The sequence below is a fragment of the Haliotis asinina genome, chromosome 6 (assembly GCF_037392515.1).
Source record: "Haliotis asinina isolate JCU_RB_2024 chromosome 6, JCU_Hal_asi_v2, whole genome shotgun sequence".
Classification (NCBI taxonomy): Eukaryota; Metazoa; Mollusca; class Gastropoda; order Lepetellida; family Haliotidae; genus Haliotis; species Haliotis asinina.
In genome coordinates this window covers 37354993-37375432 of record NC_090285.1, presented here as the reverse complement: position 1 = coordinate 37375432, position 20440 = coordinate 37354993, and the positions used below count along the sequence as shown (strand labels likewise).

Here is a 20440-nt window from a genome sequence, read left to right as displayed (position 1 = left end):
CTGACTGTACCAAACATAGGCACTTAATGCACTCACAACCATGTTAGAAGTACTTAATAACATTGGAAATTCCAGTCTCCATGAGGAGTCTTCAGGTACATCAGTGTGTCTGCTTGACAGAAAGATGTGATTTTCACAATTTGTTACAGAGACCAGACACTGAACAGATCACCATTGTGTCTGACAAATTTGCACTATGAATGCAAATGGAAGGTGTCAACCTATGGACAATGCTGGAGAATAGGCAGTTTTACAGCCCTTCAACATCAGATTAAACATGCAATGGCTGGGTAACCATTTTACTCTGTTCTGGAACCTGCCTGTTAATTCATTGCTAAATCATATTTTTAATCAGTTATTAAATGCACTGATATTCTTAAATCTGGCTGGACAGCGTTTTATCCTAATTTAACTTGATCATATTTGACCATGAAAGAAAGGCATTGCCTTGACAGAATAGTGCATATCGTTCCAAAGACATTTCCACATGTGCACAAAATACTGCTTTCATTGCAATCACATGTCAAACTAATTCCAAGCAACACTGAACATGGATTATGCAGCACAGTTTCGGCAGCTAGTTTCTGTTAAATATCTAGACTATTTTATACATGTGATCTGTATTTATTTACTGTACAAAATATATATATCATATGTATATTTATTTTAATATATACAGCTACTGGGCCCTGTATCTGTACATCTTGGGATGGTCTTGAAACCTTCAACCGTCTGTTCCATTCATAACAAAATCTTTCAAGTTGCTCACCCAAATGTTTGCACCATGTCATTCCACAGCTGGACAAGGGAGATACTCCATACTTCCAAATGTCATATAAAGGAGTGACAGAGATCTTTACTGGACAATGATGAACGCAGCAACAGACCTCCATCAGGTCATTGCACTAATGGATTTCATAAAAAACAATCCAAATCTCCAGAGAGCAAATAAGCCAACTTTCAGGATGTTAAACATCTGTTTACAGGAAGTAAACAACAAGAATGAGAAGCCTGAGTATCAATCAAATTTCTCGATGAATTGTTTCTATTATTTTCAAAGAGATTTTTCATGAATTAAATATGCTGCTTTTTCAGAAGTCCTTTGAACTCTATCTCTATCTGGTTAATCCTATCCAGTCAACTCAATGATGGATCATAGTTGAGCCGAAAAGAACCACCATGGTAGGGCAAATTCATGCCCTCTATTAAATACAATAAAATATATAGTATATCAAATTTTTACGAAAGAAAGTATTCATATACTCTTAATTCTAAAAAGTCTTACTGAGGGTATGGCATTAAACTGAGTTACAATGTCATACCTAAGCACATAGAACATATCATAATTGTGAATTGCTGAGCATTAAATGCACGCATGTATTATCATTACTATTATTATTAAACCTTGCATATTAGAAATACTGAGAAAGTTCTGTGGATATAGAACATATATATTATTGATGTAAGCAATGTTTCGGTATAGATGCTATCAGCATTATCAAGGTTTGTGCTTCCTTATGTCACTTTCATTAATTAAAAGGAAGTAATACCACAAAAAACATTATTGAAAACATTCTCTAAATGCTGCTGAAACAATTTATCAGAAATCTTCTTGAATATTCAATCTCCATAGAATGGGTGAACACTTTCAGCTATGAAAAAGATTCAATGTCTGAATGATGATTTTTATCATATACTGAACAACAAAAGAAACAAAGCTTTGAAAACCTGAAATCTCATAAAGTAAGAGTTCATGTTAAGGTTTTCTATTCCAAAACTTGAGAAAAAGCCAGAGTTGTGTTTCTTTTGCTGTTTGGTATATTTCAAGAGAACATGGACACATGGTCAGTTCAATATATTAAGAAACACATGACAGCAAATCGCAGCGCTTTTCATTTCTCTCTTATCCTTTTGAACTTTTCAAAGCTGATGACAGTTTATTTCCACATTTCAGGAGAATCAAAGCACTGATTAAAGCACTGTATAAATCATAAGATAATCATCAATGAAACAATAAAATTCATAAGAATAAATCAATATTCATCTGCAGACATCAACTATATTTACTATTATGATATTTTCATATGGAAAAGTATTACCCTCCCAAATGATTGTCCAGATTCCATGAAAATCCTTTTTCATGTCCCTTCTTTGAAAAAACAAATCCTTACAGTCATTCAGATAGATGTCCAAGCTATACGAAGATTAGAGTCCATTTGTTATTGTGACCCTCAGCAAAGGTCAGTAATAGTCTTTTTATGAATGTCCCTAAAAATTGACAAGTTCATGAACTTTCCTTGAATTCTTCACAATACATGTATGCAAATATTAAAGGTTAATAATCAGGTTCTAAAACCCTTTTTGATAATACGCTAAATAAGGATAATACTATTTCCCCACAACTCACTCTACTTTCTAATAGAGGATTACATTACAATCTATAAATGATATAGACCACGATAGTGGGCTATTAAATAAATATATTGCTATTTACACCCTAGAAATAAAACAAAAATATCATGACCACACCCCGTATAAATAATAAATAAATTCACACTTTTTTTTTCACAAGGTAATGTTTTGTCCATTCTTGCACTGACAAGCTATCACACATTACAGATATTTTGGCAAACTAAAAGCTGAAATTACATTTCACAAAGGCTAATGTCAGATCAATCTAATCAAAGGTTGTTTTTGAACCATTTACATAAATAATAAGTAGATATTTTTGTATACTGCATTTAAACAAAGAAAGATGACAGATCGCACAGACTCACAACTTATATGATATCTGTATGGCAACATGAATTAATAATCATTCCCCACAAGTAAATTAAACTTCTTAAAAGTCTTGGTAGAGAAGTGTTAAAACATTGGTTAGGAAAATATTACATGTACATGGAGGAATACATGATAAATACTAAAAATATATTAGCAGTTATTTACATATTTTAAAAGGCATTCCAATGAACATATCAATTACGGAAGAATTAATATGTATTAAAACATGTAAACTGGCATCATAAGAGGAAAGGGGAAAAAAACACTGCTGAAATTAATCGTTAGGGTGACCAAGAAGTCAGTCATACCTTCTTTGAAATCCAGGTGCATGTGTTTGCCTCACCTCCCTGAAGGGACGGGTAAAACAAACTCTTGACTAACAACAACAAACAGATTTCAGACAGAATTTCATATCATGCCTTGTCAGACTTTAAAATACATGTACTTTAAATATCAGGTATGTAGCAAACCATTTTTTTTTCATGTAAGCCCAATAGGTTGCAAAGCTTTTTACCTCTACTTGCACAGCAATGTCGGCCACCCATTGGTCAAAACTGGTCACATGATGTAGGTATACTTTTCTACGTCAAACTGGACCACGCATGTCCCTAGTAACAACATGTTGTCAAGAGTTATTTCCCTTGTTGCATTGTTTGTACATAGACACTAGACGACGCAGTTTGGTGCCGCAATGTTCCTCTTGGAGCCAATACTCTCCAGAAACCCATCCCATCATTAGGCATGAGTGGAAATCTATCCACGGTGTACAAAAATCACTCTATCCTTGCCACTGGGTCACAGTATTGTCAAAGTATCATCGGTGCAGCTCAAATTATTGCTGTCACTGACCATGAGAGTGTATATATATTGTCTCTCTGTGTTTGTCAGCGGGTTGGCGATTCTGTGGGACAAGCCATCCTGAGTAAACGAGAACAAATTCAAGTTTTTATTCCCTGTCTTGATGCTATCAGCCCAAAATGACTCGCTTTCTCACCCAGTCCCAGAGTCCACCATGACACTTCCAAGAGGTGATCATGACTGACCATTGCCTTCCACTTGAGAGGGGCCAGCAACAGAAATGCTTTAACTCCTAGGCCACAAATGCACTTCTATAGCAGTGTAACTACCAACAACCCGCACATTCACTATAGCTGTGTCCAAGTGTTTACCTGTTGTAGGACATCGACACATCTACAGTAATCTCTTGCTTAGTCTATTGCAAGTGTCATCTTAGAGGCTTGTGCACCATTTCTAAGGTGGAACGTCTGCAAGAGGTGACGAGACCACTCAAATGCATGTAGGAAATCGCTGTTTCAGCTACTGATGTGCTTAATTTGTATAAATACCTTATTTCGGTCAAGAACCATTGCATGGTACTAGACAGGATTTTTTGTGTGGAATGCAATGATATGAACCAAAACATTGTACATCCACAAAAAACGAAGGTACACAGACGCAATAGGATGCCATTTTGATTGTCTCATTCTTTCAGTCCAGATTTAAAAACATTCAGTAAGAGTGCTTGTCGAGATAAATTTGTCTGCGAGTTTGATATGAAGATTTATCATGTGTCCAAGTTAAATATGAAACTTGTTCATTTATCTGGGGAGAGTGAGACGAAAAGCACCTGGATTTCCTGCTCCATTCATAAAGAAAACCAATTAAAATACAATATGTACAACTGAAATGCAAATCTAAAATGGTCATGGGCAAAGTATCAATATTGTAAAGTGTTTGTCTTTGGATTTCCGTTCCTCTTCACATGAAACATATAATTCCAAATTCTGAACATGCATAAGAGCAGATGACAATACTTGTATATTGCATGAACACAAACTCTTTCACAAAACCACGTGTTCCTGGTCCTCGTCAAGAGAAAATAATCATAAGCCTGAAGGGGAATATTACTGTTGACCATATTTCAAGGCTGTCTCGCTCTTCGGATCAGAAAATCTGCATTATCAGTTACCATGTTATTGTAAATATCCATTGTGAAAATCGATATTGGAATGTAATAATCCACATGTCCTTAAAAATCAATTGGGCTTTCAGTAAAGCATTTGATTTTCTTCATACAAAATCTACACTGAAGCAGTATGTTGCTTGACACCTACACAATCCTGTTGACAGGGCAACATGGCGACATTTCAGCTTCCTTCCCATCCTTGCCATGGACAAAATACAGAGGGCCTTACAGGACAAAATATAGGATGATCCGATTGTGAAATCATGTTCAAGGCTGCTGGTACTGAGAGTTGTCTCCCCTCCACTAAGTGCACAACTAGGACTATATCACAATGGTAGGTGGTACTCACAGTTCATTAACACAATTCACAGTACATAGCCACACCAACATGACTAAATCTGCTATGTTTTCCTAGTGATTAATCCTAGTATGGTATTTCCATCAGCCTTCCAAAGGAAACACACAATCTTGGAACCACCAGCATCAAATCACCAAGGCGTTATCATCCAATGTCTACAATGCTGCATTTCCTTTGGCAAATCAATCCTGCAAGAGTTACCTCTCTTTGACAAGTGTGATTGGAGTGATCTCCCTTTGTGTGCATTACATTCAGAGTGATTTCCCTTTTGTCACCAAGCCTCCTGCAAGATGTTTCTCCTCTTGATGGTGAACACTGCATCAATCTTTGAGGAGGTGCCACTGCGCCACCTGTTGGCGAGGCTTGGAAACCATATCATTCCAGTGCCGTGTCTCCATCGGACCGCTGTGAGCTCCCAAAATGACTTTGCCGATCAGTTCATTTCGACCCACCTTGTCGAAATCCATTACAGAGACTTCCAGACATGTCTCACGCATTTTCTCCCATGGAATGTCAAATATAAAAGACTCGTTATATACAGGGTTGAGGGAGCGTTTCTTAATGATGGTCTTTTTCTTCTCCACCTTCGTCCCACCTTGCATCAGCCATATCTTCACGTAGGGATCTGCACAGAAAAGGGAGACAACTACTAAGACGTCACAATGAATTGGCAAAATAAAAAATTTTGAAACATTACTGATAAGAGTGAGATATAATGTTTCATGGCAACAATGGTACATATCAATTGTTCATTCATGGTGCTCGGGTAATAAATTATTGAAGACAAATGGAACAAGAGCTGACATTGATATCATGAGACTATTACTATTCCCTTGGCAAACCAAAACACTCAAACACTAAACTATTGATAGTTTCAATAGATGAAAACAATGAAAGAAAATGACAATGGCATGTACATTTGATCATGCACTAGACTGTAATGAGTCACCTAAAATAATTCTTGGACCGTCTGCTGAATCAATGGTGGACAAGCCAGAATCCTCAACAAAGAAGTAAAGTTTGCTTGTTTGTTGTTTGAGCCCTCAATCATCAAGTGACACATTTGAGAAGAGATTTACTTTACTTAACTATGCCTGGTGATGTAGCAAATCTGCAACCCATATTCAGCAATAAATTGACAATATTGTGGAAGCTGGGATGGCTGAGGGGGCTAGATAGCTGATCTTGTATGCTGGCAATTAGTGTGAGTGTAGGTTTGAACCCAAGGAAGTATAAGAATCTACTTAACTGAGTAATCCCAAATCTAACATATTTACATCAACGATATTTGTACCATGATTTAAAACCTACTATAAATTGAAAGTACACAATCCTTATATACATCATAGCACACGTACATTATTTGAGAAATCTTTTCTTTGAAGGTTAAGTTCACTGACATCACCTTCACACCATTGTCATTGACTGAACTCTAGCTGTTTCCCCTGGCATGTTGGTAGTAACAGATATTTATCACTTTAACTATATTATTCTTTCATCCACTTTCATAAATTCCAACCAAGCAGACGGAAATTTCCATTTCCGACATGTAATTTAATGTTACTATTTCTGTCAGTAGATAAAGGTCTAAAAGTGTTTAAAATTGATAGTATCTCTGACCGATTCTCATCCAAAAGCAAGGAACTCCGGAATCAGTTTAGCAAAAATGTGCAGTGATGTGAATCTTTTCTAATCTGTATCATGGGATTACAAAAGCTCCTGAATGTATTTCCCAACAGAGAGATTATCTATGCACAGTAACAAACAACTGTCCATATATTGCCATAAGCATGAAGACTGGATTATAAATTGTACAAAAAACTTGAAAATCATATCGATTTTCATGGAAACACATTGGACAATTTGACAATATTCAATAAAAACTTCTCAAGACAAAGGCAGAATAATTTTGCATGAAAATTACATCCTGTCTAACATTCAAGTTTAAATTGAATCAGTGTCCTTCGCCGATGGCTATGTTTTCAATTTAATGCTATCAGGTCTGAATGCTGAAGTAGAGTCTGACACTGAATGTGTTATTTTATCAGATACAACCATACCGCATTTGTTATTAATGACAATGGCCTAGATTTTCAAAGCTCTCTTATCTCTGAGATAGTTGTAAGTGTGTTAAATTAACATTAAGTTACGACTAACTTGTTTGAGTGGCATTTTAGAAGTTGAGGTGTACAAATAGGACAAATTGTTATGGATAACAACTTCTTTATTGTGTGATTGCGACATTTTGATACAGATTCTACAAGAACCTGTATCGGAACGTCAAACTTATACATTTAAGTACATAAAAAGCACTTTGAAAGTACAATCACTTGTTAAAGTGACTCCCTGCTTCTTGTTTACTGAAAAGGCTGGCTTCAGAGACACTACTCATTCGCTTCCATATGACTTCATCATAAGGACATATCTGATTCTAATGTATTGGCTATTCATACATGATGACAAGGGTCTAAGCTAAATACTGAAAGGTCACTTAAGTGTTCCAATATATTGTAAACAGTGCCAGCTTGAATATCTGGACACAATGTTCGTGAAAGATCAAAGTGGGTGTGTCCTTAAGAAACAGCCCCTGTCTACACCTAAATCAAGCAATCTTTATCTTTGGCTGATTATGACAGGAATACATTACATACCATTCTTGAACATATTTTATATGATTTTATCCGAGGACATACCATTATCCAAGACGTACGGAATGACATATTGTTTTCATTTTCAGCATTCTTTTTACAAATATTATACCCCAAAGTGTTGTGATTACTCATATCTTGTGAACCACATTACCCACATATGTGTAACTTTGGAAATGGCTTTGCTAATGAACCTTCACAATAAAATGGAACCTTTACAAGCAGTGGACATCAAGAATATAGGCTCACTACCATTTGATATCCCCTCGTATACCAGAGAGGCAACTTTGAGCAGAAATGTCTGAAAGAAATGAATATATTTCACACAACTGGTGAAGAAAGGCTTATTATTAACAAAACATCTTCCATACCATGAATTAAGTCCTAAATTTGCATTTTGTTTGAGAAAATTAAACTTTTTTTCTATCCCAAAATTTAATATACAATATCATTGATAACACAATTTTTGTATTGATAATCAATAATCATTTTTCTCATTGATATTTCTGATTACTCATCATTTTAGCCATTCCTGCAACTTACCAGTGGCACACACAACCTCACAGTCTACACCAAGACAATTTTCAGAGCAAAGTTGTCTCCCTTTCGGTGCCAGGAACTTATGATTTTGGGTTCAAATCCTGGTTCAATCAATTCCTGTTTCTAATTAAGCAGAATCTTACATTTTCTTTACTACGACTGTCATTTACTCTCCTCTAGTTTATCTAACATATTGTGTTTACTCTTAGCAGTGATGGAGTACATATGCTACACATGAATGTCAATTTTATGCATCATTTATGCATCTTCTGATTGTCTTATTGAGCTATTTATTATATGATGAACGTATGTACTTCTGTCCCCATATGACCCAGCAGGCCACACAAAGTCAATAAAAACAGCATATCCCTGAGTCGGTTAGATAAATCTCTTTGATTATGTAGACAAGCCAAACAATCACACTCCAGAAAAGCATTTAAGTTCCAGATAGCCATTGTAATTCAAAAACCTTCCATTGAATGCCATCAAAGGTTGCATCATACACAGGTCAAAGATTTTGCTGCAACCAAAAACATTGGCTTTCACGGTGAATAATAAAGATAGTTTATACTTTTGGAACGCAAAATTAAAATTCCACTCCAATAACATGGCCCACTCAAATGTAAAAATATTGAAAGCCTTCATGGCAGAAGTTCTGCAAAATTTCCTCATGCATTTTCAAATACCACCACATGCTTAAAACTCATTCTATTGAAAATATTTACACACATCTCCAGGCTAATGGATTTTAAATTCAATCACCAAGATCTAATGCCACAATAATTCCCTATCTATGAGAACACTTAGCCATAAAACAAGGAAAGTAATCTAAAAGACGGAAAAAAGGTTCAGTATCAGTGAAAGGTCAAGGTCCATATCAATCAACAGAAGTCTAGCGTAATTTTATCGACTGTTTCTCATATGATGTTCTGCAGATGGGCATGATCAAAGGAAAGATCTCATTCCCTATTCACTCTTAGGGGCAGCTCTCTGCAGTTGTCTACGAAAACTAAATATTTTCATTGTTTCCGTGGTTGCACTGGTCACTCACTGCCCTAACTTGGCACACCATACACATAACAGCCTGAATTATTAAATATGTCTGGCGAAGAGCAGAATGGTGACAAAAAATGAGAAGATCCTGCAAAGAAATATGCTATAAGGGAAATGTTTGTTTGAAGTGTTCAAATATTGATAAAAGAAATTTAATTCACCAAAGAAGTCAATTTGGCAGAGATTGAAAATGGAAACGTTTTTTGTTGTGCTGGTGTGTTTATACACAAAATGCAAACACGTTCTTTCCCAATATGTGAATCTGTTTACTAAAAATTAAAAATTTTAAAAATTTACTACAATAAGTTTTAAATCTGGATTAGAATTTGTCCTCAACATCCCATGTGTTATGTAGGAGGCAACTAACATGATCAGATGATCAGATGATCAGACATGTTGACCTGCTTGACATTTGTCAGCGTATGCCAATTACGTAGATAAATGTTCATGATGTTAATCACTAGATTGTCTGGTCCAGACATGAATATTTACAGATTACTGCCATATATCTAAAAAACCCAAAGTGAAACTGCATACAAATACATGTTAACAATGAGCAAACTATATCTACATAATCATGTGATCATAACAACAATCTTTAAAAGTCAATAAAAGCTAAATTTAAGATAATTTAAAATTAATATGATACCTCAATTATTTATGCTCAAATAGATAATGGATTTTGAAAATTGATTTTGAAATGTTAACATCAACAGTTTTTACCTGATATTGATCACCATCTGCATGAGGCAACAGCTTGGGTATTGTATACGAAAGAAGAAACAGAAAACCTTTAACCTTTTACCACGTAAAAAATGACATTCCTCAGGAGGAAAATTCAATTTATTGACCAAAATTCACCTTCGTCTTTTCCCCTAATCCTAACAGCCCAAAAGAGAAGTTGAATCTTCCCATTTGCTTAAAGATCAATAAAGACATTGGTATCCCTTGAAGAATTTCATGTCACTACGGAGAAGCTGGTTAACTTATCACTACCATACAACCGAGAAGAAAATTGAAATCTGGCTCACCAATTAACAGAGATATTCAAGGTGGTACACTCGCTTGTTACCCCCAGCTATTCTGAGCATATAAACATGCCATGTCTACTTGTTTTACCGGTTCTTGGTCTGATGATTGTATTCAAATACATCCAAAACACAATAGCGCCATTTTGGAATCGGACAACTTTCGCCAGTATGTGGATCAGATTGATCTGTGGGCAAACTGTTTTATTGTATTAACAGAAAAAGATATTATGTTTATGCTTTGATGTTTGGACAGTATTGTTTGATCTGCTGGGTCAATATTGATCTTATAATCTTCTGATACTGTTTTATATTCAAGTTATTTTGTCTCGGACCGACCCTCGTGTGACACATTAATCCACATTAACTTTGTCCTGACCAGCGGCAGAAATTGACCTGTTACAATTCGATCTCCATTGATTTATGATTAAGCAGGATGTTGGGCAAGTTTAAGAGGTCAGATCTGATGTTTGAACATGTCTTGAGGTATATTATTGTACAAACAATGTCAACAGAATGGAAACATATGGCACATTCACACATTTCTGATAACGAATGCTACAAATGTGCTTATATTTGGATGCTGATTCTGTTGATGTTGTGAGGAAGTTGGACTATGAATTGTGAATGCACAATTTTTAGTGGTTAAATGTTCAGGTGGTATATACTGAGGGAAAAAATAAAGGGGTCACATGAAGAACAAGTGTTCACTTGTTTTTTTTATATTTTTTTCACAAGTTTTGGGATGCAAAGTTTGTGAAGAAACCTGGAAAAAAAATAAATGAACACTTGACTTTCTCCCCTCAGTATATATTTAGAACTGTATTTTGTCAGTAAAGTACAAATTCTCATGCATTTTTGCTTTTAAGTCCCAAATTTTCACAGCCAGGCACCTAACTGCAGACTTTGTATGCTGGGTACCTGAATCTAACGTTGTGGGTTCTATGTGGGGGCATGGTGATCGAGCTGGCTAAGGCGCCAGGCTAGTGATCCAGTGAGGTTGAGGTTTCAGGATCGAGCCCACCTGTGACCGGATGTAAAAACCTTGGAGTCAACTTTGTGTACAGACTCTTTCAGTGTTGTCACAACCCCTAGTGTACAGTACACAACCCTGTGCACTTAAAAGAACCCACGAATCCGTTGGTATATGACCAGATGGTGACCACATGAACACGTGCATACACCTAGTTGCAGGTACAGCAATGTGCAGTAAAACTTGGACAAAGTGCAGCATGACTATGTGTCCCAGTCCACCCAGCTGTCAATTGGGTACCTCGTTAGGATGAGAGAGCCACAATAAACTCGATGTGCCTAGTGGCAGCAAGAGCTGTATACTCCCCAGGGGGTTGAGACTGAAATACGATGTGCTGTTGAGATTGACATCCGGTGATCGAGGGAAAAATACCAGCGCCTTGAGCATACACTAGTGCGTGGATATGTGCGCTATATAAATATCCTATATCATATCTAAATCTAGTAACAGGATTTTACTGACGAAGTGTAATTCTAAACAGAACAACTTATTAAAGTTGGACAGTGTAGTTATGTCTTTTCTGCACCAACTGAGAATCATCAACAGTGTGAATTTGAGGAAATGAAGACACTGATAGTAACTTCAAATAACCTAGCAGGGGAACTGTATAAACAAATGGAAATATTCAAATAACAAACACAGTAAAGACCAAACATTAAAATAGGACCTGACACGTGATGTTACGCTCATAACACAATGCTAAAATATTGCTAAAACAATGTTTTTAAAACCAAATCATGTGTTGAGCATGCTCTTTCCTTGAACATCTGATGTCTTTGCATCTATAATTAATATACATGGCGTGACATATTCAAATAACAAAGAGAGTAAGAACAAAACATCAAAATAGGACCTGGCATTTGATATTACAATCATAAAATAAAGTTAAAACGATGTTAAAAAATTAATTACAAACTCATACACTTTTCTACTCTGTCTAATGGGGGAAATTTGAGCTACTCCGATACTGCTCAGATGTGGCCATGGGGAAAACTAAACCACAGAAATTCTGCAACTGGTAAAACTTATGCACCCATGCGGGAGACATTGAAATGAAGAGTGGCCACAATGAACAATTCTTCAACCCTAATTCCTGCAGTGCCCAACAATGATGCTGACATCAGTCTTCATCAAACCATCAATCAATACGTTTTCAATAGATGATGATGAATAACCTTGAAAGGGCCTACCAATCATGATAATGACATTCTCGAGGTAATAAGGAACCAATCTTGTTTTGAACACATCTGGACTTGTTAAAACTTGTGAAACATTTTCTCACGATCATCTTTCGTTGATTTGCCTACTTGTCAGTGTTAAGCATTTCAAGGAGATTGTGAGAGCATTAAGCTCGATGAATGACAAAACAAATTAAATCAGCTGAATTGCCATGCAACATTTCCTGCAGCGGAAAAAATGTTTAATAACTTCAGGTTCCAACAGGTTGAGGGGACAGCACATGGGACTTTCACTCGATTATTTTATCAATCATTATCGATGCCTGAGAACACGGGTTGGAAGTGGTTTTCGGCAACCCATGATTGCCACAAGAAGTGACAAACAGGATCAGGTGGTCAGACTTGCTGACCTGGTTGACAGATGACATCATATCCCAACTGGGACATTGATGTTCATGATGTTAGTCACTGGATTGTCTGGTCAAGACTCGATTATTTACAGACTGCTGCCATATAACTGGAATATTGCGGAGCAAAACATCAAACAACACACTCTGTCATTTTCACAACTTGATAATTATTTCCCTCATCAATATAGGCTGTTACTATGGGTTTTAACTTTGATATTATGGAATTTGAAAATGAATGAAAAATATGAATGAATAAGTTTGAAGATAGAGGCTCTGTATTTTACCTGTTTTTATAGATGTGAATATGATAGATCATTGGTTTTTGGTGTTAGAAGCCAGAAATGGACTTCACATGTTGTGCCCATGTATGGAATGAACCCCTGGTCTTTGGTGTGACAGGCGAACACCTTAGCCACTAGGCTACTCAACCACACCTCCATGATTTGAACCCCCACTCTCAGAGTAACGAACTTAATCACCAGCACACAGATCCAACCCACTCAGCAATTGAGACTCCCGCAAAATGGAAATCTAGTCTAGTACACTGTACCCCTCTGACATGTATAAAATGGCTTGACTCTCATGGCAAAGTGAGTTTAGTTTTACACCGCACTCAGCAATATTCCAGCTATATGGTGGTGGTCTGTAAATAATTGAGTCTGGACCAGACAATCCAGTGCATGAGCATCGATCTGCACAACTGGGAACTGATGACATGTGTCTACCAAGTCAGCGAGTCTGACCACATGATCCCTTTAGTTACCACTACCCCGGACCTTCACTGGTCCCCACGGCCAAGAGCTGTGAAGACACAAAGGCATTAAGAAAGTGGGCAAATGTAATGGGAATGTTTGGGATTACCTTTTTTCAGAAAAGTACAGATTCTAGAGGATAAGGTACATGATTCTGTGGATTTTAATCCCAGGTTTGACTCAAACAGTCAGCACACACACAATACATTTAAAACCCACATATATGCCCTAGAAACTGACATGTTTCAACATCTATTACTCCCTCATGGGTGCCATATTGAAAAACATATTAGTTAGGTAGAAAACATTAATACTGACTAGAGAGATACGATCAAAATTGTTGTTGTTGAGGCAGTTTTCAAAAGGAGACAAAACAACATTTTATTCAACCTGCCCTGCTATTTTTGAGACTCTTTCCCCCAATCCACCTTTTCTTCTCTTTAACATTATCATATTTACAAATTTAAAATTGAACTTGATATTTTCCATTTACTATCAAATCTTTTTATGATACAACTTCATTCGCCTTGTTCATTTTCTGCAGGATAAAATGTTGTTTGAATAGCGTTTTTCCTAACTACTTGGATGGTATAAATATTCATCAGTTCCTTAGCTGAAATGCATTTAACCAGCATATCGATACATTACATCTTCACTGACACCCCATTAGCTGGGGTCTTGTCTGGTCAGCGTGTCTGTCCACTACTGACCTGAACTCCCGGTGATGTCCTTGATCTTCAGGTCTCTGGCCTTCATGATGACAATGGTGAGACGACCGATGTTGGGCTGGTAACAGAGGGACACCAGCAGCTCGCCTAGCTTGCCCTGGCAACAAACATCACCACATCAGGGCATGTCTTAGAGAAGTAGAATTCAGATCAGGGCATGTCTGAGAGAAATAGCAGTGCATTAGGGCATGTCTTAGGGAAATGACTGTCACATATGGACATGTGTCAGGGAAATAGCAGTACATCATTGCGTGTCTTTGAGAAGTAACAGTACACCAAGGCATGTCTTACAGTAACAGCAGTACATAAGGGCATGTCTAAACAAATAACTGTCACATATGGGCATGTATTTGAGAAATAACAGTCACATCAGTTCAAGTCTTGGAGAAACAACAGTACATCAGGGCATGTCTTAAAGAAATAACTGTCACATCAAGGCATGTCTTTGAGAAATAACAGCCACATCAGTGCAAGTCTTAGAGAAATAGCAGTCACATCAGGCACTTCTTAGAGAAATAGCAGTCACATCTGGTCTTTACTTCATCGGATTCAGGCATCTTAGGTGAATGCCAAACATGTCAGTGCCCTTCCTAACTGAATAACTCACATCACTGCTTACTGCAAGTCAGTGCGTTTCATGGAAAAACAACTGTAAAGTCAGTACCTTTCTTTGATAAAAAATATAAAATCAGTACCTTTCTTTGATAAATAACAGTTGCATCAATACATTGCATAGATCAATAACCCTGAAGTCAGTGCCTTTCTGACATAAATAACAGATATGTCAGTGCATTTGTCAGATGCACAACACATTCCCACTGGTCACTGACCAGAAAGACATGAAAAAATATGTTTGGTACATTGTACAAATATCACACTGATATGCATTAGTATAAACTCACCATCATGTGGACGTGAGGAAATAAACCCACACCAAACCTATTATTATCAGTAGTGTTCGCCTAGAACTGCAAGCTTCCATTATCAAATCCTGACATCTCTTTGAAACCCTATCCTCCCTCTGTGAGGGCACTGATATTTTATAATTCCTTCCAGCTTGGAACTCAAACTGTCCCACTTGCAAAATCACTTGTGAAGAACGGTTCCATCAAGAGATCAGAATTTTCTTTCGTCAGTGATTAATTTCAATATATCATGCTTTTTATTTCTGTGAAAAAGCCAGTGAGAGCATTTAAACTCTTCCACCTAATTGTTGTAGCTGATTTTAAAACTGCACAGACGGCTTTGATGTGGAGTACATGTTCACTGAGAATGGAATGTGCTTTAGTGGCAGTTTGGTATATGGACATAGATGAGAGTGAGATGTGACTCTTTAATGGACAGTCTCATCTTGTTACACATCTGATTGTGCAGCTTTGCATTGTTTAATGTGAACACTTTTTGGATGCGTATGTTACCTGCCACAATTGGTAAAATATTTGAAATACTTAATTGACATGTTTTCTTGTTTGTTATATGAATGTGATAACTCAGTAGATATTGTCTACAATGCCGGAAATAATCTTACAAAATCATCAATCACAGATACAGCATCATGGAGAAATAAGGTCCTTTCAAAAGATTAAAAGCTATTTTATATGCAGTACTTACTAGAGGCCTAATTAAGTATAACTGGAGGCCTACTCAAGTCTTACTGTGGACCTACTCAAGTCTTACTGTGGACCTATTCAAGTTGAGACACAAACATGCTAACAACCTACACACGTTCAACTGAGGACCTAGTCATATCTTACTGGCAACCTAGTCAAGTCTTACTTGCGACCTAGTCAAGACACAAAATGCAGAAGACCTACTCCAGTTTAACCAAGGACCTGGTCAAGTCTTACTGGAGACGTACTCAAGTCTTACTGAAGACCTTTTCAACTCGGACCTGGTCAAATCTTACTAGGGATCTAGTCAAGTTTGGACAGCAACTTGCAAATACCTACACAAGTCTGACCACCAACTGGCTGGAGACCTATTCTTCCATTAAAGCAGGAAACCCACATATCTCCAAGTGTAGCTAAGAGCAGTGGATGCTATAAGACAATGACTGTAACAGTACAAGCAGCTCCAGACTCACTCTGCTGTCCTTGCAAGGCTGGAGGTACTTCCACGTCATGGTGGCATTGGACAGATCCACAGAGTTGAGGGGCACATACGTCTCTCCGATAGGGTCATCACGGCTGAAGCGGTCATAATCGATCACCTGGAGGTACAGCGTTTTCTCCAACAGCTTGTTGTGTGGCCAGCCTGATGGAGAAGAAATATTGGTCAAATCCTGAGCAAAATGAGGGAAAGACCTAATGTTAGTCTCTGACAACAAAACAGAGCTTCAACTTTTTAAATTTTCAAAATCAGTTTATGATTCATGTCAGTCTTGAGATATGGACTTTTATCAGTTTTACAAAATAGACACGAGACATGAGATCAGATATGCTTTTTTTCAGAGTTCAGTTTTTTGGTAATGCAATATATATAATAGCTTAATAATCAGTAACATAATATCTGTGAAATATGCACAGTCAAAACTTGGGAATACGTTAGCAGAAGAAGGAAGATTTGATATCTGCTGATATTACTCAGTTACACTTAACATTGTGCACTACTGATAATCAGAAAATGTTGTGACATCCAATGAACAAATGGATTCAGTTTGTTACACATGGTGTCACTTTTTTATCTTCTACATAGCCACCTCTATGACATGATGTATGAGAATCCATGTTGGAACTGAGTCTAAGAGGTGACTAATGATAGAGGGCGGTCAGCTTCACTAAGTCAGCTGATTCAGATTACAGAATCCCTGTTGTGTAGATCAGTGCTCATGATGTTGATCACTGGATTGTCTGGTCTACACTTGGTTATTTTCATACCACTGAATATTGAAGAGTGCTGCATTCAATGACAACAACAAGTGCAAAAATTGAAAAACAACAAGAGCTAAACCTACTGAAAATCTGTGTTAGTCCTGAGATCACGGGTATGGATTCCACAAAGATATACATCAGTTGAGGACTTTGGAGTTAGCATAGCATTCAGACACAAGTCCCAGGTGCATCAAGCCATTCAGCTATTGCTGTATGCCATTGTTAGTTTACAGGAGATATCTCAGTCATTACACAACAGCTAGTTTATGTAACAAGACTACCTTCACCACCCACAGCCCCAGTTATGTAATTTTTTGGGGTCAGAAAACATGTAAGAAGTCAACACTTGTTACAATGCAAAACACAGTTCGTTGGTAGCACTGGAGGCCCTGACTTCAATTCCAGCAAGCTACAAAATGGGGTATTGTGGCATGTGGTCTAGAGCATGGAGCTTGGGTCACAAATCAGTTGAACTTCAGCAACATTGGTCATGGAGAGTCCTTGGAAGGGTGACCTTGTTTGACAGTTCGACTCCTGAGAGCTTTTAGAACTTCTGTACTATTCCACAACAACACACAACTGACACATGTTGTACACATGTTGTCGCACCTTGGGCAAGTGAGTTTGTTCAAATTTGAGTCTATTCACCCAGCAGAAACCAGGTACCCAGTGGGATAAGACATATGACAATTAACCTTCTTGGGCTCACAGCTTTGGTTGTCCAGGGTAATGAAACCCACTTTGATGTGCACCCATGTCATATGTAGTTCTGTGTAAGCGGCCTTACTTTTCATGGGCACGCCTTCAAGATATCTAATATCATATAACAATCAGGTTGCCTATCCCTTTGAATTAATCTGTCTTGAAGAACTGCCCATTAATGTATGCTGTTTCATACATATTGGCTGCAACACATCTTGTTATCTTTGGTTTGTTTAATAATTCTAAAACATTGATGATCAGGTATCAGTTACCAGTACACACATTTTATCATTATGTCCTGAGTTTAATGGCAACATTTAGTTTTGGCCATGACTTGCCTTACATTTCAACATATCTTAGATATCAGTTTCCCTAAGAAATGGGGGCTCTGAGGTAGAGTAGTGGTAAAGTGTTCGCTCACCATCCAGAGGGTACAGGTTTGGTTCCCTGAACAGGTAAAATGTGTGAAGCCCATATCTGATGTCCCATGCCAATATGTAGCTGGAATATTGTTAAAAGGTGACATAAAACTATACTCACTCTGTCTCTATAAAATGTATCTTTTGCAATAATGTGTACAGATTCTCTCTATAAAATGTATCTTTTGCAATAATGTGTACAGATCAACTGAAAGGACTAAGATATCTTTGACTGGCTCTTGGATTAAATAGAGACATCTAAACACTTTTCATAAAATATTATTAGATACCCTCATAAACAGCCTTTCTTTGAAATTCAAATATTAACTTCAATACAGTATACTGAATGCCTGAATAAAATCAAAACTTTGAAATAATCAATTTCAGAGTGGAGTCATGGCCGGTTAGTCTTCTGGAAAGCACAATCTATTAATTCTTATATCAATATATGTCCAGCAATGGATCACATTCATTGCTTTGTATGAGGATATGATACATTAAGTCATCAAATACTAATAAATAATTCTTTTAACCACCTATGGCAATGCTTGCATGAAAAATCTATCTGTGTTGATATTCCTATCCTTTGGATTCAGCCTATGCTACTTAGCCCTTGACCCTGCAGAGGAGTTACACAGTTTGTGCTGTCACAATACATACATCAGTCTCCTTACAGTGTCTATTGGCTTGACTTATCATGCAGTACTTTGTGACAGAAGGTCAGTTCATGATGGACGAGCCCAGATTAACTCTATGTCTCAAAGCAGACAGTTGGACAGCAACAAATACAGACCAGACAGGGAATGAATTGCTTCGAGATTTTGTTTGAACAGTATTTCAGTTAAAGACAAAAAAGGGTAATGTCTAAAGTGACAAAGGCATTTGCTACCTGAGAGAGTAAGTAGAGTTTTATATCTCTTTTAGCAATATTCCTGCAATACCACAACTGTTGACATCTGAAATGGAATCACATACTGAACCCATGTGGGGAATCAAACCCAGGTCTTAGTCAAGAGCAGTGAACACTAGGCTAACACACTGCTCCTTGTTTTGTGGACAAAGGCTGCTTGTTCATGACGGCATGATCACCACTATTACCAAGAACAAGAAAAGATCTGGTTGGTTGGTTGGTTGCTACAGCTGCATGACAGCAGTCAAGGAGAAGAAAACTCATGACATGACATGTCCAGAAGTCACGGTTACCATGTGACTGAGGAAGATGATAAGACAATGAGCATATTTCAGTCATAGCATACCATGGCCAGCTGATTTGAAAAGAAACCAGAAGTCACTGTTACAATGTGTGGAAGGAGGAGAAGTAGGATGGGGTGAAGAAGCAGAAGTAGGACGGGGTGAAGATGGAGAAGTAGGACAGGGTGAAGATGGAGAAGTAGGATTGGGTGAAGATGGAGAAGTAGGATTGGGTGAAGATGGAGAAGTAGGACGGGGTGAAGATGGAGAAGTAGGATTGGGTGAAGATGGAGAAGTAGGATGGGGTGAAGAAGAAGTAGGATGGGGTGAAGAAGGAGAAGTAGGATGGGGTGAAGATGGAGAGGTAGGATGGGGTGAAGAAGGAGAAGTAGGATGGGGTGAAGAAGGAGAAGTAGGACGGGGTGAAGATGGAGAGGTAGGATGGGGTGAAGAAGGAGAAGTAGGATGGGGTGAAGAAGCAGAAGTAGGACGGGGTGAAGATGGAGAAGTAGGATGGGGTGAAGATGGAGAAGTAGGACGGGGTGAAGATGGAGAAGTAGGACGGGGTGAAGATGGAGAGGTAGGACGGGGTGAAGATGGAGAAGTAGGATGGGGTGAAGAAGCAGAAGTAGGACGGGGTGAAGATGGAGAAGTAGGATGGGGTGAAGAAGAAGAAGTAGGATGGGGTGAAGAAGGAGAAGTAGGACGGGGTGAAGATGGAGAAGTAGGATGGGGTGAAGAAGGAGAAGTAGGACGGGGTGAAGATGGAGAGGTAGGATGGGG

At 37.7% G+C, this 20440-nt stretch overlaps 1 protein-coding gene across 5 annotated transcripts in view; it reads right to left on the bottom strand.

Moving 5' to 3' along the window:
- Positions 1-1669: 1669 nt before the first annotated feature.
- Positions 1670-20440, bottom strand: part of LOC137287639 (synaptotagmin-7-like) — a 243029-nt gene continuing 224258 nt past the window's right edge. For 4 of the 5 annotated variants that reach the window (XM_067820020.1, XM_067820018.1, XM_067820022.1 and 1 more), the window contains 3 exons: positions 16559-16728; positions 14458-14572; positions 2726-5730 (listed from right to left, as the gene is read on the bottom strand). In XM_067820020.1, the coding sequence (XP_067676121.1) occupies positions 5426-5730; positions 14458-14572; positions 16559-16728 (590 nt within the window). In that variant the 3' untranslated portion in view covers positions 2726-5425. Of the gene's footprint in view, positions 5731-14457; positions 14573-16558; positions 16729-20440 lie in introns of all 5 variants that reach the window. The other variant, XM_067820021.1, reaches the window with a different exon arrangement.